A 26,157-nucleotide genomic window follows, 5' to 3' on the forward strand; every position below is an offset into this window, starting at 1 on the left:
ACAGTACCAGTCAAAAGTCTGAACACACCTTCTCATTGCATTAAATGAGAAAATGTGTCAACTTTTGACTAGTACTGTATGTATTAATGTGCTCATGCAGGGGAGAAATGCAAATGAAAGACTTCATTTCAGACATTTGTTAGAGGAAACAAAGTTAGTGATTTGCATTGATGTTGTAATGGCACTATTACTGGAATAGTAGGAAGGGATTAATGGAGTGTTAGTAGATAGTAGTGTTAGAAGCGATAGGTGTCAGCGGGCCATTTCGGGAGGCAGGAACAGGGTCCACATATAACCATGATCTATGGAAACCTGGCATGCAAGAAAGCACAACTACTCCAGAGAAGAAGATGAATTGGTGATGTGCATTAATGAGATGTGAATTCTTATAAAAGGAGAGAGGAGAGAGTTGCTTGGTGTGTCCAAAGAAGTCCTCCGGCAGTCTAGGCCAATAGAAGCGTATCTAAGGGCTGGTCCGGGCTTACCTGAGCCAGCAGCAAGTTATCAAAGAGGAAAGTTAAGCTTTATCTTAAATGAGAAGAGGTTTAACTATCTTGAAGGATAGTTCCTGTGGCTCATAAGCAAAAACAGATTCCTAATATCCGATAAAGACGTACTCACTAAAGAAAAAAACTTGCATAAGCAGCTTGGAATTGGATATATAATGTAGAATATAAATCAATCACTGCAGGCTTTATGAACATAGATTACACTTTTCAGCCAGAACCTAAAGCTGTCTGAATATTACATCTTCCTTTTATTTGTCTGTGATCGTTCTACCTAATGTGTTCTTGGTGCAAAGTCAACATTAGTGCACTCTGCTATGTGGGTAATCACAGCTAAACAAAAACCAGCCAAACATTTCCTTTAGCTGCAGGGCACGATTGTTAAGACAAAAACACCTGAGTCTGGATTGCTGGGACTGGTTCCTTTTTTATAATGGACGTACAACTGATTACTTTAGACAGTGACATACTGAGAACCAACTTACCTCTTGGTTTAGTGTTTTGGCTTCCCTTTTACTGGCACTGATCAAGTTTAAGATCATTTTTGTGACTTGTATGCAGTTATTTTTGTTTATATATTGTATGAAAGCTTAAAAAGCTATAATAATGTCTTATTTCCTTCAGTCAGTAATTAAACTGATATAGTGTCCCTGATTGTGTGACCATTGCCACATTACATAGCTTCCCCAGTGCAATAATCACTTCTCTATTTCACACTCAAGTCACATTTGGGAGAAAATGTTCAACAGTTGTTCTTGCTCATGTTATCTTTTCGTAGAATTTATTTCTCCCCCAGTGGAAAAGCTAGATGTAAACTCCTGCCAGGAAACGCTGCAATCCGACATGACATGACAGGTTCAGCCACTGAGGACTCCCACCTAAAATATTAAGTAGTGCTCATTTTCAAAATCATTGGCATAGTACTAGACCTCCTGATTTGTTTAACTGCTGGAATAAAGGAGCTACATACAAAGTGAACATTTAACAAACAGTTAATATAAGTTCTCAAAAGGGGCAGGTAGTAAACTAAGCATTGTAATGTAATAATTTTAAGCCCCATTAGGTATTTGTTATCGCAAGAGATCTAAAGCTTCCTTAGACACCAGATATTACTGTCTGAGTACTTCAATTACAAGAAAGAAAAATCTAGGCAAAAGCCAAAATAGATTCATATATTTTATAAAATAAAAAATATCTAAAATATATTTTTAGTTTTTAGTTCACAATCAAAAATAAAGTTGTGTTAGAATAATCTATTAGAATACAATAATTATAAATAAAACAATACAAATATTGAACCATTATGATTAAAATGAAAAAATAAAATAACATTCTTTTACATTTACATTGCTAAAAGTTTTTTTTTATCTCAACTATTGTATAATATCCACAAAACGTGTGTATATTTATCGTCACTGCTCTGATGAAATAACCAAACCGACTGATTCAAATTCTTCACTGTCGCCGTCTATTGGTTTGTTGCCCATCACATCGACATGGTGGTTTGACACACACCTCAACAAATACCGACTAAATTTATCCAAAGCCTTTTCAGACTTTACAACAGCGCTTTCATTGTGACCCAACATCAATGTCCCAGCCTAAATCCATGACGTCTTTGGATTTGCTCAGTCTTTGGAGGTGCTGCACACAAAGAGTGACATTCAGAGAGACGGGTCGGCATCAGTCTCATGCAGATAAGTGGATCCCATCGGGTATAGAGAGCAAACATGAACGCAGAACGCAGCAGAAGGGGAAAAGGCCAGAAACCGGTTTGGCTGCCAACTCATTACAGCTCTTTACAATCCCTGCATTGTCAGGCTCTGTTCTTAGCTGTTGTCTTTTCTCTCCTCCCGCCTATTAACAATATAGTTTTCTAGGCAAAGTGACATGAAATATCCCCAGAAGCTTAAATCAAACCTCCCATTATTTCACACTAAGTAGCAAACAAAGGAGAGATTCAGGAAGCGGTGCGATGTAAGGAGCAAAAGAGCTGGGAAGAGAAAATGACAAAAGGTGTATTACTTTTGTTATATTGTGTTTTTTGGCAGAGCTAGAATGCAAAGATGCTGTTACAAATAGAGATCCCAGTAGCATCGCCCCACAGTGTGCCAAGGGGAGTCTGGGAGTTTGCGTTCACAGGCCTGGGGGTTTGAGATTGGGTCGCAGTGGCAGCTGGAGCCCCCAACCCTCACTGTACGCTGATCCTCCAATAGTGCCAGATGTGATCCCCAGAGGAAATTGTGCAGGCAGCTAAAGACCTGCACACCATGCCAAGTCAAACATGGTTGTGTGCTGCCTATACACACAGCATGAATTTAAAACGCTATCTCTACCTCTTTCTGAAACACATGCCTACGTAGCTACACTACTTACATTTTATACAAGGATATCATTTAATGAAATAATTTACATTACAGACAATATCTAGGGTGATTGCAACCAATACGTTACTCATGAATTATATTCTAAATGAACCAGCTGTCTGCAATGACTCTAAACAACGTTTTGTGAGATTTTACAATTTAAATGATAACCAGAATCTTTATTTTACAGTTTTAACCTTGGGAAAAAGCGCACATTCTTCAGAGGAAGAGAAGGAAAATCATCTTGGCTACTCAATCCTTATACAATGTGTCCTTGAGTTATTCCTTACTGCCATTTTTTAATGCAAACGTGTAGTGGTGGGGTCACCTTTTTCATTTTAAAGTAGATCCACCTGATACCAAATGGGTCAATTTACAGCCATCTAGTGGCCCGGGGCAGTTCGGCCTGCACTAGCCGTTTGACAATGAATCTGATGATGAGTAGATGTTTTAAGATAAGTAAATCAAGAGAGCTCATAAGCAGGAGAGGGTTTAAAGCAGATAAGTGGAAACACAATATTCAAACCAATCGTTTTTAGAAAGTTGTGTGTTTACACAGCAGTTACATACCAACACTATTCATTTTGAGCCGTGTTTGCGTCCCCCTATGACCTGTCGTTGAGGTTATTAGGTACAATCTAAGGGAATAAAATGACATATTTGTATTTCAGTTCTGGTCCACTTTCTGATTACCTTTTTATAACCTTTGCATAGCTCACCATTTTAAACAACTGGGGAAGAAGCTGTGCATCAATGAGATGTGAACTCTTATAAAAGGAGGGAGATAGAGATTTTTTAGATTAAAAAAAACAATAACCCTTCCCGGTTAAGCTGGAGGAGGAGCTTCCTCAGTCTAAAGACTTCCTGCTGGGTGAAGTCGCCAGCACCCTTCTTCGTGCTGCCATGTCAGGTGGCGCGAGCAAACCTGTCCACGTCGGCGATGTAGTCCTCCAGCCTCACTCCCCTCTCATTCTCGGTGGCCAGCAGGAACTCCTTCACCTGCCTCACCCCGTACCTGCTGGTGACCGTCCCACCTGAGGAGATGCTGATGGCAGAACCCCACCCTGAAGAGGACTCTGACTCCCCACCTCTCCTCTGCTCGACTCCCCCCCTCTTTGCCTGAGAGCCTCCTCTACTGCCCCTTGTTTACCTCTTCAGGTGGGGGACCTTAAAGCTCCTCCATCTCCTCCTCGCTGTCGGAGATGCCCATCCCACCAACGAGCGCCCCTGAACTCCTTTACAGTCACTCTCCCGACTCACCCCACCCATCCCCTCTTTCACTCCGTCACACACGAGACTTGCCCACTGGGCTACAGTCACCCACCCATCCACTCCTACACTCAACCCCTCCCTCCCGTGACCGACCAGCTGGGCCTCACTCACCCCCTCACCCAACTCCCCACCAACCTTCTGGGCCTCACCAGCCCCCTCTTCCTCCCCCCCTCCTCTGCTGAGACATGTGGTGTCTCAGCAGGAGACCTTCACCCTGAGGATACCTTCTTTGTCTGGGACACCACCTTCCGGTGCTTCACCAGCTCACAAAGCAGCGCATCGTCCGGTGCGAACGGCCGAACGTTCGATACCGTGACACGAGCGACCTGCGCACCACCACGCCGCTCGCTACCACCTTGTGTGCCTTCACACTACAAATAAACCACCAACGTGTTTGCTTTTAAGAGTCTGCTTAGAAGTGAACTGTGACCAAAGTCTTGCTTCAGTTGTTGGGTTTGATTGACAGTTTTAACACGAGCCAAACAAACCTTAGTAACAGGACAAACTGACCTGAGTTCAAATGGATGCAATGTCAAAGCACCCTTAGTCAACTCTTATTCAGCTCTCTTTTTAGTTTCTACCTATTTCTGAGGGAGACACAGTATATGGCTCAGCAGCTCAGTGCAGTAGCTAAATACAAAATTTATCATTTAAACATTTGTACTTGGTACATTAATATAAATGAATTGTTTTCCTCCAATACATGTTTAGTGTGCTGTATATCAATCTTACATGTAAATCAACATGTTTGGTGTTATAATTATTTTTATCCCGAGGGGAAAAGTGAGGTGGTTTGAATTGCGAAAGTGATGTCTGTGCATGATTTTCATCTGTAACTGAATGATGCACTGCTGTGTTTCAGGGTGACTCTCTGCACACCAACATCCAACTGGATTTTGGTGATGGCACAGCCGTCTCCTACTCCAACCTGAGCTGGACCGAGGAGGGGATCAAACACATTTACAAGTCTGCTGGAATTTTCCGTGTCACAGCTTTAGCGGAGAACACACTGGGTTATGATTCCAAAACCCTCTTCCTGCATGTCACATGTAAGTGCTGCTGTTCCATGTTCATGTACATTTTTTTGGTAAGAAGATTTTTAGGTGTTTTTGGATTGATTGGGACTGCACTTCATCTGAAAGGAATGTTGAGACATTAGGCCCATGCTGGGATAGAAAAGATCCTACCATTGTAGAAAAAATAATTCATTGTGCAAATAGAAGCCAATCCATAGACACACCTTCTGTTTTGCTCTGGTACAGCTTTGTGCTGCATGTAGGTTGACGTATTGTCAGCCTTTCAGTTGCACCACTCGTCAATGTTACACGGGGCCCCAGGCAGCCAATCAAACCAAGACAGCAGCGAGCGCTACTGCATGTTGGCAGTGGCTAGCTAGTTAGTTGGATTATGAATGGTGAGCGCGAAGTTTATGCAGAGTGAGTATGTGGGAGGGAAGGGGGGATTCACATTTAATGTTTCACGTGCATGTTTCATGTATTCTCTGAGAAAGAGAGATCTGTGAATCACATTTCATTGCTTGTTTGCTGTTGTAGAATTGAAGTATTGCCGGTCCCTGCATGATTTTTGAAAGTCTCTCCCTCGGTTGTGCCCTGCTGGATGGCTAATTCTCATGACACTGCACTTCACTCATTTGGCATTCTTACAATGCTTCAAGCTGACACAGTCCCAGCCCACGGCGTATATCCAAGTGTTAGCTCTTTTAATACGTTGCAATCATTTGCACCATATGCTTTTAGAATAGTTAGCTGCTGGCACAGCTGTCACTATGTTAAGGGATTGTTGTGGGCAATAGATATGCTCTGAATTCTGTAATGTGTCCCTTTCATGACTCAAATTAATGCAGGATGAAATATTTTTCTGGTCAATCCAGGAAAATAGCAAAATGACACCATGATCACATTACTTTACATCACCGGCACTAAGCTAAAAGAAGGACTAGTGTTCTTTTAAGGACTTTTAGTGGTATCTTTATACTGTTTTTTTAAGACAAGTACATTTTTACTGACCTGTTTCATATGGCAAATGGAGTGTAGCTACTAAAGCCGTTTTGACTACATACATATGACATCATGTTCCATCACATGTCATCATCATGCCATTCACACCCATTCAAACATTGGTGGCAGCACCCATTAGTGCTAATATCTCATTAATTCATACTCAATCATGCACAGGAACAGCCGTGGAAGCAATTTGGGATCAAGTGTCTTGGCCAATCCACTGATTGACAAAATAACAGCTCTACTACTGATCCAGTCTCCCAACAGCTATATAGAAGGGTAAAAATATCTACATCTTGCATTAAACACATGCCTTATTTTAGCTATGTAACAAAAAACACAATCAGAAAATATATATATTTTTCATTTTGATTCCCACCGATGGGTTGTAATGGTGACAGAGTGTTCTTTTCATTTGTGTAGGTTGTGTACATTGTATTCATGTTGCAGAGGTTCAACTTCGAAAAGGTGTCCTGCTAAATGTCAACCATGAATTTAATGCATTCTAAACTCATCTGAAGTGAAGTGCCCTGACCTTATCCTCAGGATTGTGTAATAAAGCAGTGGTAAACACAACAACTCTTAGGATGGTCATGACCATCGTGCACTGTGGGCAGAGAATAGGATTTGGAAGGCCAAGTTATCTGAGGCTAGAACTGACTTATTTAATAAATAAATAAAATGGACTGCATTTGTATAGCGCTTTTCTAGTCTTCTAACCACTCCAAGCGCTTTAACACTACACTACATGACATCATTCACCTATTTACACCAATTCATAGACTGATGACAGGATCCACCATACACACTGGCACCTGCCCATCAGCAACTAACATTCACACACTGTAAAAACAGCTACAGGAGCAATGCTTAGGTTAAGTGTCTTTCCCAAGGACATGCCATCAACATGCAGGCTAGGCCTGGGATCAAACCGCCAACCCTTTGATTGGAGGACGAGGTGTTCCCCACTCATCCACAGTCGCCCGATCTCTTATAGTGAAACAGAGTTTTCAGAGCCACTGACACAACAAAGTATAGCATCACTATGCTTTCCAGCTCAATTTAGACAGCATTAAAAAAAAGTATAATGTCAGGTTTCCAAGGAAATAATGTGTCCCCCTTATATTGTGTGCAGAATCTTCTCTGTGTCTTGATTGTTTGTCTTTCTTTGACTTGTTCAGCCCATTTCAATTCAACCACTTACCATCCTGACATAAGTCTTCAGTATTTTTACATTAGGTAAAATGCTAAAAACGACTACAATGATTTCTCTGAGTACCGTAGTGAATACCAAATGCCTTGTGATGAAAATATTTATTTTTCTCATTCACACACATATGTATGGAATGCCGTTTCATTCACAATTAAATAAATACATGAAATATGCATTTGAATTACATAATGAAATAAATAAATGAGGCAATAAATACATAAATATTAAATTTAATTATTTCATGGTACTTTTATTTCATAAGTCCGAGATAGCATGCTAGCATTAGCAGATCAACATGGGTTATCTGCAGATACTATTTTGACACATATTGAGGGTTTTTTGGAGATACTAGGGCTTGCGGTTTCCTCTTCAGTAGCTCTAGGTGGTGTTTGGCTGTAGGCAGAGGTGTCAAAAGTATTCACATTCATTACTCAAGTAGAAGTATAGATACTAGATTTTGAAAATACTTTTGTAGAAGTGGAAGTATCAGCTCAAGCTTTTTACTTAAGTAAAAGTATAAAAGTACTAGTTTTAAAACTACTTAAAGTAAAAGTATTGAAAGGTAAAAAAATCACCGATCTGCCGACCACCGATCTGCCGTCCTGAAAAGGATCCTTCACCACTTTATGCACCCACTCTGGACATTTTTAGTTTCCCTCAGGGAGGGACTTATCATCAGGACATTGTTGCTGTCACCCTTATTAACATTTGATTGTCTTGTATTTCAGATTTCTAAAGACAACTTTTTATTGCTCACTGGGGACATGAAACAATAACTTCCTCCCCCCAATTCCTCAAACCACATAGTGAAAAAGTGTTGAACTGGCCTAAATGCTACAGAATCCGAATAGAATAGCTTCTGGTTTTGGCAATATGCGCGGGAAAAAATGGATGCCACCCGCTCCAAAAGATGGAAAATGTATATTGTACTGAAGCCCAATTGACTTCTCCTAGTGTACTCAAAACACATGGTTCAGGAGAGATGAAGTAGAAGTACTTAAAAATAGTCCAGATTGAATCCATGGCCGCTTAATCACCGCCCACATCCCACCCATATTCATGTTTTGGGATTGAACATACATTATATATTTTATTGTGCTTTGATGGTAGAGGAAAATATTTATTTTCCTATTACTTTAACAAACAAAAAGTACATGAATGTGCAAGTGTGTTTGATTTTGAGTGGGACCGTCAGCGTTGCATCCCCTCCAGTCAGCGGAACCGTTAGTGGCCCGCATTTTGTTGAACTGGGCAGTATCTGGCCCAAACCTGAAATGAGTTTGACAACCCTGGTTTAGAGTAACAACACTTCAACTATGCGATTGACTTGGGAAAAACAGGATGTTTAAAGTCAACCATAAAAGTGTTGAAGTTTCTTTGGCCTCCGTGTCAAGTGCCAATGATGTTAGCAGCATTGAAAAAAAATCCTCCCCCCTTCCCTCGAGCAAATAAGTAGTTTCTCCTGATTATAGCTCAGTTTTTCCTCTCCATTTTTGTATTGTTAGGTAAGACATTAAAGCATAGGTTGCTCCTGGTGTGTGCGCTTGTGTGTGAGTATAATGGATGAATGAGAGGCCAATTGTACAGTGCAGTCTATTTAACCTTTCCTTATTTACCCATTTAGTTCAAGGTGTGGCGGGTAGATCCTATCCCAGAATGCACCAGGCAAAGTCAAATGAACTACACTTATCATTTCATGACAGAGATAAGACACAGAGAACATTGTCAAACCTTTGGATGGTTGCTCACTTCCCTTAAGGTGCAGGTCTTTGGACTGTGAGCAAAACCGTGCACTAAAGTGTCAAACAAAAGTGATGGTCTTGATGTACTTCTGTACCAGATGGAAGCTTCACAGGGACTTTGATGTGTGATCTGGCCAATTGTTTTGAAGGAAAAGCATGCTTTTGATTGTGCCTCATTAGAAGTGGTCATGCATAATATCGGCTCCTCTATGGGTTTCTTCCTCAGGTCCAGTGGAGCATGTCCGGCTTATCGCTCCCTTCGTGGTCATAAAGAACAAGGAGGTGAACATCACAGCAGTGGCATTACCCAGCCACTCGCGTACTGTTACTTACTTCTGGTGGCTAGACAACAATACTGAGGTAATCTTTCCCGGACATTAATATATACTTCAGTCTAATGTTTGTATTGGAGCTACTGTATGCTGGAATGTATCATCCCATTCTCATGTACACATTGCACACTTAAAGCATATCTATGTAGGAATTAGTGAAAGACAGAGAGAGATATGATATGCCACAATGCTCCCAAGGCTGGGATCAAAAACAGCATGTTGCAAATAATATAATAATGTGGCTCTGTAAACACTCGGCCCGTAAAGGTATCTTAACACAAACACTAATTTCACCAAATGCTCTCCAAAGAATTCTGCATGTCAAAATCTAAAAATCCCACTATTGTTGAATGGACTGCATGTAAGGAAACAAGAAGCAGAGTAGAACACTGTCCTGGTTGTGGAAAGCTAAACGGAAATGTCTGGTAAACAAAGCATGCTCCCTAAGCTTGAAGTGTACCTTCATTGTGTTCCTAAACCCCTCATGTTTGCAGCCTTTGATAACGTTAGATGGCAGTATCTCACACACCTTTCCAAACGACGGGATGCACACCATCACCGTCCAAGTGGCTGCAGCCAACAGCATACGGCAAGACACCAAGACCATAGCAGTCAGAGGTCAGTATTTCTATTCTAATTGTGTCTTGGTACGCACCATTACTTGTACAGTCATTTTCAGAATCCGCCTTGTGTCACATATGTTTTAAAATAAAACAGGTCCTTCGAGTAAATCATATGACATTGCTGTTAGAACCTCAAAAAGAATATGTCTTCATTCGAAAGAATGCACTGATTTATTGCATGTGGATGCGCTAGCATAAAACCGTGACATTTTCGAATCATTTCGAAGTGCATCTGGTACATTTAGCCAAAGGGGAGTGTAGGGGATATGGGAAACCCTCCTCTTTTCCTCAAGTTTTAACTACCTGAAACTCATCTTGAACAAAATGACAGTTGGCACAGCTCCCTGAGAATGCCTCTGGAGCCGAGTGAATTAATGGCTGATTCTCCTCGACAGGATTCTTCAAATCTCTACTTTTATCTTTCTCCCCTAATCTGGATGAGTTCAACCCCGACATACCAGAGTGGAGACAGGATGTGGGGAGAGTAATTAAGAGGGCTTTGCTCCAAGTGAGTGATTTTCATTTTCTCTCTCTTCCCTTCTCTCCTGTCCATCTCTCTCTGTCTTCAGCAGCTTTCCTTTCTCCCCTTTTATCCTCTATTGTCTTTCTCACCCCACTATTTCTCATTATTTCCTATGCTCCTATATCTTTTGCTGCCCAAAACTCAGTGGTGCAGCAAGAGAACAACCTTGGGTCAGGCTGTGATTCATCATCAGACAGGTGTGAAGACACCCTTGCTTCCCTTTTCACCCAAGATGGCTTCATCGCTAATTCCTTTCATTTTAGAAGTCACAAATGAAGTGATCAGAAGCACAGGGGGCCTGGTAGGGACTTGTGATTGACGACACCTGTCATCGCGTTGAGTGCTCTCAGTTTGTGTGGGCAGCTCCCCTGTCTTTGTTAAGTGCTTCTCAATTCCCCATTTGCTGCTCATGAATAGTGGACTGCATTTGTTAGTGTTCTGTTGCCCATCTTACCAAGAGAATTAGAGCTGCAGGTGAGCGCTTTTGGAGGAATGTTTAAATGGTTGAAGGGGATTTCATGACTAACATGGACATCCCAGACTCAGATCCAGGCATCTGAGCTAAGTGACTTGCTTTTTCCTCGTCTGTGAAGCCATTGTAAGGCAATGTGTCAGAAACAAATTGAGTTTTTCCTTTTGAAAGCAAAGGTTTCTGCAAAATGAGTTTGGATCTAATTTGATGTTAAAAATGATTTTGGTTATTATTCATAGAACTCCGAGCATCAGTTCAGAACAGGCTAGTTCTATTTAACTTGTATTTTACAGTTTTTTAGAGTTCCGTAGTTCTTTATTGTAGTGACAGAAACATCCTCAAGGCACTGAAGTCTGTAACTTTAGTTTTGTCATTTCTGCTAGAATGGATATGTGAACTTGATGCGATGCTGGCACTTGAGATGAAAAACAAAGGTGGATTACTGCCTGTCTTTGGATCCAAAGGCTCTACGTTTATTTTGTGGGTGTATAGTGGTGTACATTATTCTGTTGCTTTATCACCAAAGAATAGCAGTTCTGGCAATTCCCATAATTCTCATTAAGAATTTAAATCATAATTGTGTTAATTAAAACATAGTAATCCCATTTTATCCCATGCTCAATTTTGCTCATGTTGTGCATCAAGGAAAGGATACATTTGTGGTCAATTCATGTGTATTCTCGCCCAACGTAACTGAGAGGAGCCAAGATTTATCACCCTGACAGATCAACTTTACGGCATTGTTGTTCAACCATGGAAGACATAGCAACTCTGCTAACTTGTTAGGGAGCTGGGGCTACAAGGACCTGGACTCAAAAGCAGACTCAAGGCAGGGTAGTCAGGGGCAAAAATTGTCTTTACTTCAGTCAGGGGTTCGGTACACGGGTAGTCAGACAGAGAAGGCGGATCAATCCAAATCGGCAGGCAAAGTTTGACGGGTGGACAGAAAAGGGTCAAAACACGGGAAGGCACACTCAGGAGAGTCAGCTCATTGGACAAAAGAGACAAACTGGCACAGAACAAGCTGTCGGCACGGACTAAATACACAGGGAAACGAGACGAGGTGTAAACAATAAGGGTGGAGCTTGCAATCACTGAGGGCAGCGGCACACAGGGGGGAGGTGTCTGAAATGAGAGGGAAGGGTGAGTGACAGAAACACAACAGAAAACAACCCGTGACCTAATGCCCCAGTCTGGGTGTTAAACTACTACTCACATCGGACCACCAAACGGAGTCGTGTTTTTGTACCAAATAGCATCCGTAGGCGCAGACGGCTCGGTGAATTTCACCTACTTCTACAGGAACTGCGTCTGGATGACTGCTGTTTCCAGCGGTACATGGTGCTAGCCGTGAGCCCGCTTGATAGCTCGACGGCTCAGATCGGGCACTGGATTTTGCCGCCGTCACATCATACTCCCATGCCGAGGGAACTGTCCCGGTGAAGAGACATTGTGTGCTCAAGGACCAAACCACACATGCGTTTTAATTGAGCAAACTGCGCCGCTCAATCGCAGATTTGTGTCCCTCCAGCATCATCGCGTCTGTGCATAGACTTTATCTGTAATCCTGTAGCCCAAAATGCTGCCGACACATTCGGTGTGAAAGAAATATTTCAACTTTGGCAAAAAACTGAACTGGCCTATGCTGAAAACGTACACAAAATCAACACTACTTTCTGCAAAATCCCAAACCCATACTATCCAAACCCATACCTAGAACATGATTTCCCCATGCCACTAAATTGTATTGTCAATGACCTTTAAAAGGCATCATGACGTTTTTACTATTCATTGCCACATTGTTTTGTTGCCTTTTTCTTAATTTACAATATTCATCATGTGTAATTGTATTTTCACTTGAAAAGAAATGGAGATTGCAGTTCATTTGCAATGTGATGGGGGAGCTAGGGATGCACACAGCACACATTAGAAGGCTTTAACAATGGTCATAGAACTAGGACTATTATACATAACCATCCTTAAGTGTGAAATGGGGGTGAAAACACCAATACTTTACTTGTGGAAAGTGGCTGATGAGTAACTTTGTTTTCATGCCTTCACAACAGTCATGTGTTTTTTTGCCAGACAAGGGGAGGGTTATTTCTCCTCTATTTTGTTATGGTTGAGACAGAGGCCAGTCCACAACTGATGCATGTTCAACATAGTAAACAACTCCCCAACAATGAAATAGGATATGAGAGTTTGGACAACTCAGTCAAAGTCACGGTCCATTTAACTGAGGTACTTGTTGTGTTGCCCTGTTTCTGAATCTATCAAGTCACGACTTCGCAGTCTTTGATAGGACTCATTTTGGTGCAGCTGCCTCTGCCCGTCCTGAATGACCATTTGATAATGGAGGTTATTTCATTCCAACATGTCTATCTTGAGCCACCCTCCTCTCATATTCCTTTAACGTTCACATATTCAAACTCATGCAGATTAATCATACACAGTTATGCAATACTTTCATCCTTTTGAACTGTGAAACAATTATCTTGTAGATTATTCAAATTAATCTGACATTATTCACCTCCCAATTCTTAAAAAACGTGTGCAAAGCACAGTGTCAGAGAGCTGCTCACAGAGCTGCCACCATGACTCTAAGACTCAAAGAAAGCACTCCAAAACAGCTTTTTATTCTAAAGACAGATTGCAATGAAAACAAACATGGTTGAACAGTATTGATTTTTTGAATTGGGGCTATTGCCTCTTCTCTTATCCTATACACTTCATGTCACCCTCTCCAGCACCTTCTCATATTATAAGTCATGCCCACTTTGGTTGGTCTGTGCTTGATAATTGATATGCCTTGGGTATTCCCACTCCATTGTTTAGAATAAAACCATCACAGGCTCTAAAATGAAGAGCGATCACGGCCCTTGCGCTGACTTTCTAGTTTGTATGCATTGGTTAATAGTTGAAAGCTCAGGAAAATTGCTTTTCTTCATATGTGAGGTTTTGGCATCGCTAGAAAGTAGCAAACTAGAAAGATAGAAGACATCCATTTATAACAGTTATCTTATTTTTTTAAGCCATCTAGTTATAAACCTGAAGGCCATCCTGTAAGTGCCATGTGAGTGCCATGAGTAGCTTGAAATATATTTTCACGTTTCAAGTTGTAAACTGTTTATTAATCTTTCTAAATAGGATGGTTTCATTCAGCCTCAATGGGGAATTTTGAAGTGCATAGTTTTGATTTGATAGCGACACATAACTGTTCTTATTGTAAGTAAGTAGTCAGGGGATTGCCAAAGGGTTCAAGGGCAATTTGGAAAATGGAGCTCCATTTCCACTGCTACGCCGATGACACATAGCTCTAAATCTACACCAAATCTATTTTACCCACTACCTCCTCAACCATCACCAATAGCCTCACAGATATAAAGGATCCAAGCCAACTTCAAACTCAACAGCAGCAATCCCAAATTCTCTTGGTCAGTCCCAAATCGCTCAACAGTTAATGATGACATGAAGTGTTAAAGCGTTTTGAATAAACTAGCGCAATAAATGTACATTCCACTCACATTTGTCTCCAATTCTTTGAATGGCACGTCAAGCACACCACTAAAACCCCCTTCTTTCCTCTCAAAAATGTCCTGCTTATGCCCCTCCCTCTCTGCTTTTGGTACTCTTATCCATACCTTCATCACTTCCTGACTGGTCTACTGCAACAGCATCCCCTGTAATATATCAAAAATCATTAACAGACTTCAATACAGGCAGAATTCAGCTGCCTGTCCTGCCCTCCCTCTCCCACACTAGAGATCAAATCACCCCAGTTTTTAAAAGCCCATCTTGCTCCCCAAGAATACAGTTCAAATTCAAGCCCTCCACAACTCATACTCATCTCTCTGTAACACACTTTCAACGCCCCTTTGATTCTGGTAGTATTGTGGGTGGACGTTCCTCTAGGAGAGGTTGTGTTGTTGGTGACTCCCCCCACTCTTTCTTTTAAGAACAAAGCCATTAAACATTTTTAATTGATGGAACTATTTGTATTTATCACCATCAAAGGTCATTCTTTCTGCCTTGCCACAGGTGTCTGACTTCCCAGAGGATCAGCTCTTGGTAGCCGTGTTCCCAGGCGTTCCAACCGCTGCTGAGCTCTTCCTGTTACCCCACAACAACCAATCAGAGGGCAAGAAAAAGAGTGAGGAGGGACTTGAGCAGGTACATGGGACAAGGATTACATTTTACTGAATGAAATTAGAAAATTAATACATCGCTCATTGCCTGTCAACTACCATCATTTGTATGTGTTTAACAGGTATCCGATATAATTGTGAGCGCGCTGAACCAAAATCTGGTGGAGTTCGAGCTCAAGCCCGGTGTCAGGGTAATTGTGTACAACACACAGTTAACACTGGGTAAGGGACATTTACTCTCGCTGCTTTCAATACTGCCATTAAGTTATCAGCATAATACTCAAACTTGCACTTGCATTTTAAACTGACATGAGATAGCACTGTGAAAACCCTGTTTTGACAATTATGCTGCTTTCACACCAAAAGCGAAGCACGACTAGTTATTTCGCTTCATTTGTGTCAAATTTTCACCGCACACAGCTCGATTTTTCACAGACTCTTCCAGGAAGTGCGTCTAGATGACCGCTACTTCCAGCACTACTTTATTCTGACCAGCAGCCAATGACCTGTTGTGTCGGCTCGGTGCCAGCGTCTCTCGGTTAGACCCCAACTAACTTACAGGCGTTCAGTCTCAGCTGCCTGTGTGTCTGAGCAGCTGTTATAAAGTGTATTCATGCTGTGGCAGCAGGACGGTGGTGATGACGAGCTGAGCATGTCAAATGCTGATTGGCTTTTGAGGCAGCGTTGGGCAAAGTTTTCGCTCTTTTAAAATTTGCCTCATTTGTGACCAGACGCGTCTGTGCTTTGACTTTGCATGGAATATACTTGCTTGAATAATTTGCTTCGCTTTTGGTGTGAACGCAGCATTAGATTTTGTCTATGATCCACCTTTTGATATTCCTGTCACTGCTTCCTTTCCAGTCAAAAAAACATAGGGGAGTATATGGGAGGGGGTTGGATTTCAGCTGCTTGAGACGATCTTTTATGACTGGCATTAAAAGCTGAACATCTGTTCTTTTTCTTGAATCACCATGAACCACCCAAGCACAACATGGGTGGTACACTGAGTATGATTATGTTGATTATTTAGTTCTTGAGAAAGAACACTGTACAAATTAAGGGCAGAAACGAGAGGAAACCAGGAAGGTTGGTCATAATGCAAAAAAACAAATGCTGTTGTAACTATCAAACCAATGACAGCTGCACTATTTTATTGTTATTGGTAGTCCTCGACAACTGCTGGGCTGCTAAGTCGGTTTGGTGAGGCACACAGTCTCTGGAGACACACCCAGGAGTTGTCTGTAGCTCAAAGTGCTACGCATTGACTGCGTGGCATGTGCTGCTCTGTGACATTCTGTGGTGGGCTGCACTCTAATGGCATTGGAGGTGTACGCAGCTGGATCTCTCTTTATATTTCACCTCTCAAGAAAAGGTCTAAAAAGCCTTCAAGCTGCTTGACAAAGGTCAGCAGCATACGCACCGATGTCTCTGAGCCGAAGGGCTAACACGGAATCATTGGAGAATGCAAAGAGATTCCCCTCCAAAGCCAAAAAAGAATGCACTCCTCAGATTATGATAGGAAGTAGAGGTAGATTTAATTATCTAAATTATGAGAATCGACTGATGCTGTCCTCTTTTTTGTCCAGCAATGGAAACAACAATTTAAAGCTACCCTAACTTGAGATTTGATTGCATTCTTCTTTTGCGTGGCTTTTGCACCCACTTAACCTGTGCAAATGAGACAGAGGTAAATGTCTAAAATGCTGGCTCAGATCACTTGCCGCATTAGAAAAGCTGTATAGAAACTGCCAAATTGTACTAGAAAATTCCACAGAAATTTTAAGAGTGTGGCCTGGACCAGGGGGTTCATAACCTTTTTGACCTCGGGGCCCAACTTTTTAAGTACAAAGTGGCCCGGGGCCCGTTCAAATATTAACACTATGTTGGATTAACTAATTGTCATCATTCTAGGTTGGATTTGTATTATATGACTAAATAAAATGTTAAAATAAAAGGTTAACAAGAAAACCTGATAGGACATTTATTTATTATCTGTATGTAAACCTGCACAAACAACACTTACGTAACAATTCATGGAACAAGTTAATATAACGGCTGGCTTTCAAGTCAGATTTAGAGTTGCCTGTCAGTGAGATGACGGACTTCTTCTGCATCTGTAGCCCATTTCTTTCTTTAAAAAAATTCCACCTGCTTTCCCACGAGCGTTGGATCTTTGGTTTCAATATGACGCTTTAATTTGGACGCCTTCAATGCTTTGTTGGAGAGCGTTATGCTGCGTTCACACCAAAAGCCAAGCGAATTTTCGCCACACCACCCAACTAGTAGTTATTCCGTTTCATTCGCGTCCTGCTTTATTCGCACCTGGAATGGGGCGTGGCTTATCTCTATTAGTTGTCTCCATAAAGAAAGTTATAAGAATTTCCCCTATCCACCATCAAAATAAATAACAATTATTCCTGCTCTTCATTTGTTGTGTGAATTACACAAACGTCGGAACCGTAAACTGTGTGTTTGGGTTCGTGACCGGTCACCGCACACAGCTTTAATTTCACCGACTCCTCCAGACATACATTTTTCCGGGAGACTCCCGAATTTCAAAGCCCCTCCCGAAAATCTCCCGGACTGACCTTTCTCCCGAATTTCTCCCGATTTCCACCCGGACAACAATATTGCTACACCATCCGTCACTGGGCGCGCCGTTTCAGACCGAACAATAATAAAGGTTACACCTTGAAGTCAATAGCACCCTCCCCCCCCCCCCCCCCCCCCCCCGTTGACCGCTAACATCCCTCCAACGGTCCTTTCGAATATCTCCCGAATTCAGAGGTCTCAAGGTTGGCAAGTATGCCTCCAGGAGGTGCGTCTTGGTGAAGCCGCTTCCAGCGCTGCTTCAGGCTGACCAGCAGCCGGTTTGATGACCTGTTGTGTCGGCTCAGTGCCAGCGTCTCTCGGTTAGACACCAACTAACTTACAGCCGTTCAGTACAGGCTGTGTGCGTGTCTCCCTTGAGTGGCAGTTTCATAAAGTGTGTTCATGAGCGGAGCATCTAGCCGCTGATTGGCTTTCGCCAGACAGCGTCCGGCTGATAAAATATTTCACCCCCGGGCCTGTGTGGCCCACGGGTAGAAATTGAAAGTTTTTTGCGGCTCTCTTGGTGGTGATTAATAAGTTTGAGATAATAAGGAGTTGGCTCTGCTTCGCAGGCCACACTCAATAAAACATCCTCAATAGCGCAAAAATAAATAGTTGCTAGTTAAATGGATTGTGTGATGTAATGAACATTCTCTTCACATGAATCAGCTCCAGTTGTCGTGCTTCCCTGATATCCCCATAACGTTTGAATGAATAGTCCACACAGCTTGAAACATGGCCAATGTTTGCTGAAATGAAAGCGCAATTAAAACGTGCCTCCTCCACCATCACTAAATAGTAAGATGGACATGCCTCCTCAAGCTATAGCGCCCCCTTCTAACCACACTATGCTTTGCATTGCCAGGTTGATCCATTCCAGACCAGTTGATGGAAATGTGTCAAATTCTTTTTTTTAATCTTTTTGAGAAATTTATAAATGTAACCACAAAAAAAAAGAAACATGTTGAATATAGTTCACTGATACAATTTTTAGATTTAATTAATTGTATTCACTTATCATGGGACAGTGGCCATTTAACATACTTATGAATAGTGGTCAGCTTATTCATTTCCGAACAGAATGATCAGAGCAAAGAACACAACACAATTAAAATTGCATAATGAATGCATTTACATATGTCAGAAATAGCCTAAAATAACAAACACTAGCTGAAATTGTTTTATAACAGCTTTTAAAATGTGAAACTGGCTGACTAATCTCAAATTCTTGACGCATTATAAGGGATGATGTAGATCTACATCCAACAATGGAGCATGTGTAATGACTGCAGAATGCTTTGTGTCCTCTCTTCCGCTCTCTCAGCACCGTTGGTGGATTCTAACCCAAGACACAGCAGCTCGGCTTTGCTGATGCTCCTCTTAGTGGTGTTCCTGGGCCTAGCAGTGTTCCTTATCTACAAATTCAAGAGGTACCCACCTGTGTGATGACTTCCACCTGGTGCACGGATCGCTGATGTATATATCTATTACCATGCCGTCTATTATTGATGATACCAGATGAGCGCAGTCTGGACCAATCAATCAGGCGTGTCTGTATATTTGATTTGACAAGTTCCCTCTACGCTGTAGACAGACTTCTAGCAGGATTCCAATGCATGAGGCTACACAGCGCAATCTGCGATAAAATGTATGGAATACCACCACTGTGGTTTAATATGCAGTTGCTGTGCAAAGGCTGTTATTTGCTGAATAAATTATTCATACTCAAAATGATTATTTTGGAGAGTTGCAGGGAAATGGAAAAGCTGTCATTAATTATAGATACGAATTTTTTTCCCATTAGTCTAAAGAGCATGCATTTTTCAACGAATCTCACAGTTGACAAAACAGAGCAATTAATAACCAAAATGAATAGTAATTGGAAATAAATTAGATAGTGACTATATAAAGATATATATTAAGTGTTACAAATGCGGATGGGGAAAGATACAAATTGTACTGTAATTTGTGTATAGATTAGTTACCGAGATTAACTTTGAAAGTGGGAGAGCCTGAGGCACTGCTGTCTTTAAAGTTTGTTTAGAAATGTAAGTTTTAACATGTTTGTCATCTCAAACAAAGTAGGTTTGAGATGTGAAATGAATGCCCTGCAATATCAATCTGTGTATTTTGTAGCCACTAAATGGATTCAAAAAATGTCTTGTAAAATTGTGTAATCTCTTCTTTTTAAATCCATAGAAAAATACCTTGGATAAATATATATGCTGAGGTGAACCAGGAGAAAGAGCAAGAGATGATTGGCTCGGTGGGCCAGGGCGACAGCGCGCCTAAAATCACACTGAGTGAGTTCTCCACATCCAAAGAGCTCACGGAGAAACAACTGGATGCCAGGGTCAAACGTAAGTTATGAGCTATCGCTTTCAGGTGAAATCACTGGTGGAATCGTAACGTTTATACGCTGACAATACATTTAGAACTCTTACTTGAAAATAATATTTATTTGGTCTCATACAGTGCATTTGGTTCTTTTGAAAGAGAGTTAAAGTCAGAACAGGTAGAATACATGTTTTTAGATTCACCTTCTGAACCTCATTTGGCATTTCTAACTCAAGAGAGAGAAGAGAAGATAGTACAGGTTAGGTTTTAACTGTGAAGGATAGATTCCAGCAATGAATAATGAATAAAACCAACATCTTTGAGCATGCAGCCTTGGGAATCAATGGAATCAACCAGAGTAGCGAAGAGAGCTATAATTATAATTATATAATTAATTCATCCGAGTATGACTTATTGAAAAGGAATGTTTCAGTACAGAAATAAGATAAAAAACATATATCCAAGTAAGTTGGCCGAAGGCTCCTGACTTTATATGAAGCACAGAGCGTGCAGCTTGGCCACCAGCTGAGGTCATCTGGCAGGTGCAGTTCCTCAGAGAAGGCTAATTCGGATTTTATTTCAATAATAGGAACAGGCACACACCTTGCACACCAAAAACACCTAGATGATTAGCATTTTGTTTTATCTTCCGGCTTAATTTTCATTCATCCATCAGGCACCCTGGTTTGTAAAAGCTTTCAAAATGGTCCACTTTCATACTTAGATGCTATTCCACAGCTGTATAGCTTTTGATTAAAGAACATTCAGGAATTAAATAAGCTGTCAAAAAAGTTTTTATGTAACTGGATTCAAAGTGCCATCACAGAACTAACTGTTTGTTCTTGCCTTGTTTTTCTCCTTTGGGTTCATCCGTGTCTGCTCAGGAGGAGTTGGAACTGCTTGCGAGAGCACAAGGGAGATACCAAACTGTACTAGCGTGTAAAGTCATTCAGCAACAGTTTATGTAAAGAGCAAAGTATTAAAGTGTCGGGGTTCTCTTTTTCTGTTTTGTAATTCTCAACAAAGCTGATGTTAATAGTTTTCTAAGGGACCTCATTTATACAGACTTGCATGGATGCCTCGTTCAACAGCATCCATGCAGCAAATGTCAAGTTACTCATAGAGATCATTGTAATTACTGGCAAACAATGTAATCAGTCGTGTGGATGTAAGTTACATAACAACGTTCCTTTGCAGACTGAACTATCTTTCATCATGAAGGTTATGTACGTTCTCTATGACGTTTGCTTTGGAATTCATTTCTGCCTAAATCAAGACTATGATGTCTGAGTCTTGTTCCGTTCTCTCTGGACTCACTCTGTTAAATGTATATATTATTACTTTCTGAGTACCATGGCGACAACAGAGGATTCAAGAAAAGTTAATGGTTTGTTTTTTTGAAAGGTGTACTAAGTCAAAAATCTGCTTTGTTTTTGCTAAGGTCCTTGACTTGTGCATGTTCTTTTTGGGGACACAGTTTCTGTGTTGTAGATAAGCAAGTGTTGTAAATAGTTCTTTTCTAATCATTCATCAGAAAGGCGAGATTGACTTTGCCTGGACTTCCGTGTTGCTCATTTTCCTCATTTGTATCTAGCAGAAAAGGGGTTTTATGTTAAACTGTGTATAAAACATACCTGAGATAAGGCTGTATGAGTTATTATAAATATTTATTCTGAATTGTTTACCAGTGATCAACATATTCAAGTTGTGGGAGAACCATACCAACATTCATTCCAAAAACAAAGTAGAAATCTCTTTTTTAGTTGTTTAGGAATACAGGCACATGTTTAAGGCTATACATACTGCTTTTGAAATTGATTACATGGAATTCCCAGAGGGTATGAATATTTGAACATTGCTCATGTTATACTACTATAGAACATCTAAAATATCTCCTTATTTAGTCAATAATGTACCAGTTACTTGGAATTAACCCATACGTGCAGCATTCCTTACCTGTCCTTTGAGGTGAAGGGTGTGAGCTATGTGCAGCTTAAGGAGTGTTTTCAATTTCATGGCTTAAGTTGTCTCGTCATTTACGCTAACTGAAAAATCAAACTTCAATATTGTCTCTAAATGTGATCATTTTAACAGTCATTTGACCATCTCAAAAAATACACAGAGGATTGGGGCTGCTGATATCACCTTAAATTTCTCACTATCTTTCCCAACTCCATGTCTGAGTCACTAACATATTGATGTTAATTTATTACAGAAAAACTGAAGCCTATAAAATTGTTCAGCTCCGTGCAATCAGCCCAATCGTTTAGTAAAGTATTTCAATGACCATTCTGACAAAGTATGTATGTGTCAAGGGTGGAGGAAATGGTGTAAATATGACGAACATGTTTTTATTTATTTTTTACCCTCAGCGATCACATAGCAGCGAAAATGAAGAGACATTTTGTGCATCTATGCCCAAGGCACAGAAGCATAATTTTCTTAATAATTTATATATAGTTTTGATAAAAATGACATGAAAGAGCTTTATTCATTTAGTTTTAATGACAGAACTTTCCCACAGTATTTGACACACTGAAAATTTTGCAGGTTTTCCCACTCACAAAGCATGTAGAGGAGTCTGTAATTTGTATCATAGGTACTCAACTGCGAGTGACCGAATCTAAAACCAAAATCAAGAAAGTCATATTGTATGCACCTGCACCTGTTTGAACTTGTTACCTGTATAAAATACACCTGTCCACACAATCAATTTAACAGACTCCAACCTCTCCACAATGGCCAAGACCAGAGAGCTGTGTAAAGACATACAATTGTAGACCTGCACAAGGCTGGCATGAGCGACAATACATTAGGCAAGCAGCTTGGTGAGAAGGCAACAACTGTTGGCGCAATTATTAGAAAATGGCGCCAACGGTCAAGTTTCCTCGGTCTGGTGCTCCATGCAAGATCTCACCTCGTGAAGCATCAATGAGGAAGGTGAGGGATCAGCCCAGAACTACATGACAGGACCTGGTCAATGACCTGAAGAGAGCTGGGACAACAGAAAACCATTAGTAACACACTACGCTGTCATTAAGTTCTGGAGGATCCAGAGGCGGTATGGGAGAAGGCCATGTGGTCTGATGAGACAAAAATAGAGCTGTCTATATTCTACTCACCATATTTAGAGGAAGAAGAAGGATGAGTTCAACACCATCCCAAAGGTGAAGCATGGAGGTGCAGACATTCCTTGGGGATGCTCTAAGTGGGGAAACCTGCAAAGTCAGCAGTGTATCAAATACTTGTTCTCCCCACTTTTATTAGGTCGGTGCATGAATTGAACAAACTTAAAGTCTGTCTCAGATTTATCATAAAACTCTTCAAATAAGAGAATGGAATTCCTCCCTGTAATAGGTGTGGATTAATTCCTCCTGGCTCAGAATCTCCCCCGTCACAGGTTAGGCAATGGCTTTCAGCCCGTTTATACTTTACCACATGGGGGATTGCAGTCGGGGCAAATTTCACTCAGCTTTCAGCTGCAAAGTGGTATTTGTGCAGTAATACCATTTTCATTATCAATCTATATGGAATGGGACACTGTTTGAGGGCAGATAATGCTTGCTAATGATTGACTGTTCATATTGCTGTCTGCAATGCACTAAAGATGTGTAACTGCAATGGCTGTAAGCGCCGATCTTAGTGAATTTGACTTTTTCTCCTATGATGCCCATTTGACTAGAAAGGGGCAGATTTGATGTTAAATGTCTGCATATAACTTTTTCAAAATGTGCAAATATCAAAAGGAGCAAATAGACGCCGTTGGCTTGGCAGCACAGTTAGGGAAGCATTTCATCCTTGGCAGGTGTTTTGAGAATTAAAAGCCTTCTTTTTGTCTTTGCACAGGTTTAGTGGCTTTAAAAGCCATGCATTCCTTTTGTGATTTTTCTAAAAAGTGTACAAACTGAGCAGATACATTAAAATCTTGCTGGTAATGAATCTACTCGTTCTGGTGCCAACAGGCTTCTTTTAGAACGCAACACTTGACTCTGCTGTGCATTTAGTTTGAAAAGAGGGAGTATCGTTCCAGCATACAACTATTCATCAGCGCTGTGTTCTGCAGGACTACAAAAGTTGAGTGGCCACAAAATGTCTCCAATCGGCCTCAAAGTATCCAGCATGATGATAACCAGAGAAGCTGAGCAGATGATGCCCTTTAGGCTGTCACATCACACACGCATTACCTCAAACAAAGGGTTTTCATCTGAAACTGAACAGCCGAGCCAAGCCTTATTACAGCAGACAGAATATTCATTGAAGAAAGATTGTTTTTCAAATGTTTGCGGTTTTCCACTCGTGTCATGAGCAAAGTGTTTGGAGAAATAGTAAAAGAACTTTCAAAACGTTTGTGCTTAGTGCAACTCAAACCATACTTTCTTTGTTATTTTTTTCTCATTTCTTTCCCTCTCAGACCCTTTGGTATTTTAAAGAATGTACGAGGACTACACTGGTTTATAGGCCTTAATGCTTTTTGCAGCTGTAGCGGGGTAAGAATTTTGAACTTTGTAAAGGTCTGAAAAGAAAGTAGAGAATAGCTATTAAAAATGTCATATCGGGTCACAATTATTGTTCATTCAATCACCCTATTGATCATTGGAAATTTGACTTTTCTGGTATCTTAAATAATAACCAGAAGATCTCTTTAATTGAAAATTGAAAGAGATTTTTGCTTTGGTCATAATTCAGAAGGCATAGTAATGTTCTTCATTGCACAAAAATCTACAATGCATGAATCATCAGTAATATTTGGTTTCATCTTTATTTCAATATTTCTACAGTAAGTAAACTGTCATTTTCAAATTGTTTCAAATAAACGTATTTTTGTACATCAACACATTTGTTCTGAGTCATAAAATATAAAAAAAAATATATGAGTGCAAAGAAATCACTCTTCACTAACACTCTTTGAACTACCAAAAATCTCCAAACATTTAGTCAGGACGATTACCAAACAACTGTCTTTTAGGAACACAGTGGTGGTCCTCTGCAGGGTAGAAGTTAGAATGGAAGTAGCCTAGCAGCTAGCTTAGCATAGCAGTGCATGAAGTGGTCCGTTTACCACTTATCCTCCTTTCGTTTGACACGTGAAGGAATTCCTCTGTACAATTATCCGCTGTATGTCGCGCTTCTGTTTGTTTTTCTTCCAATGCAAAAAGTTCTCTCCATCTTCAACTAGCGTCTCGGTCTCTCCAACCTAACTGACTGCAGCTAGCGGCGGTTTCAAGGGTCAACGCGCACCGGATGTAAACAAAGTTGCGTTGACCGTGTCAAAATATTTTATTGCATTAATCTCATACACAACTTTTTCAGAGATTAATGTGTTAATTGACAGCCAATTTGTAAATCATTATAAAGACAACAGTGCATCTGATGAAGATGTTACCGAAACCCTTTTACCCTGCATTAACCACTTGACATTGTGCATTTCTGCATGCACGGTTCGGTCATCGCTGATATTAAATGTGCCAGCTTTAACGAGCTAACGAATCCTGTCCTGCATACATGTTAAACAGCGAACCAAGTTCATTGCAAAAGTCTTTGTGACATGTATCATTTTGTTATAAATATTTTATAAAAGGACTTGCAGTCACTAGCAATGCTTACAGTTCAGAGGAATAAACTAATTTAATATTAATTGGTAAGTCATTTGAATTATTGACATGCTCATTTAAGGCACTCTTTTCATTCATAGGGGCATTTGTTCCCATATGGTCTTCACCCAAACAAACTGCTTTTTGGTCATCAAGTATTTCTATGCAAAACTATTTACCCAGTAAACTATGTCAGGAAAATATTTAAATAACTAGCTCATTTTATGATAATAATTATTTTGTACTTACATCTGATGATGTAAATGTGTAAAATATTTAGAAAATTAAAGAATTTCCTTTAGAAGCTAAAGGTGACCAAAAAAATCCTTCACACTATAAAGTCACAATAAACATAACTCATATAATATGATAATATGTCAATATAATATGTCAATCTCCTGTTTATAGCTTGTTGTGTGTTC

The 26,157-nt window shown here is 40.6% G+C and overlaps 1 protein-coding gene across 2 annotated transcripts in view; it reads left to right on the top strand.

The window, feature by feature from the left end:
• sorcs3a (sortilin related VPS10 domain containing receptor 3a) overlaps positions 1 to 24,976 on the top strand; it is a 196,700-nt gene extending 171,724 nt beyond the window's left edge. Inside the window, exons 19-27 of one of the 2 annotated variants that reach the window (XM_037472426.2) lie at positions 5,007 to 5,193; positions 9,347 to 9,480; positions 9,947 to 10,070; positions 10,471 to 10,583; positions 15,085 to 15,240; positions 15,338 to 15,437; positions 19,132 to 19,237; positions 20,007 to 20,167; positions 21,029 to 24,976. In XM_037472426.2, the coding sequence (XP_037328323.1) occupies positions 5,007 to 5,193; positions 9,347 to 9,480; positions 9,947 to 10,070; positions 10,471 to 10,583; positions 15,085 to 15,240; positions 15,338 to 15,437; positions 19,132 to 19,237; positions 20,007 to 20,167; positions 21,029 to 21,087 (1,140 nt within the window). In that variant the 3' untranslated portion in view covers positions 21,088 to 24,976. The remainder of the gene's footprint in view (positions 1 to 5,006; positions 5,194 to 9,346; positions 9,481 to 9,946; positions 10,071 to 10,470; positions 10,584 to 15,084; positions 15,241 to 15,337; positions 15,438 to 19,131; positions 19,238 to 20,006; positions 20,168 to 21,028) is intronic. The other variant, XM_037472427.2, reaches the window with a different exon arrangement.
• Positions 24,977 to 26,157: the final 1,181 nt, after the last annotated feature.

The sequence above is a fragment of the Pungitius pungitius genome, chromosome 9 (assembly GCF_949316345.1).
Source record: "Pungitius pungitius chromosome 9, fPunPun2.1, whole genome shotgun sequence".
NCBI lineage: Eukaryota > Metazoa > Chordata > Actinopteri > Perciformes > Gasterosteidae > Pungitius > Pungitius pungitius.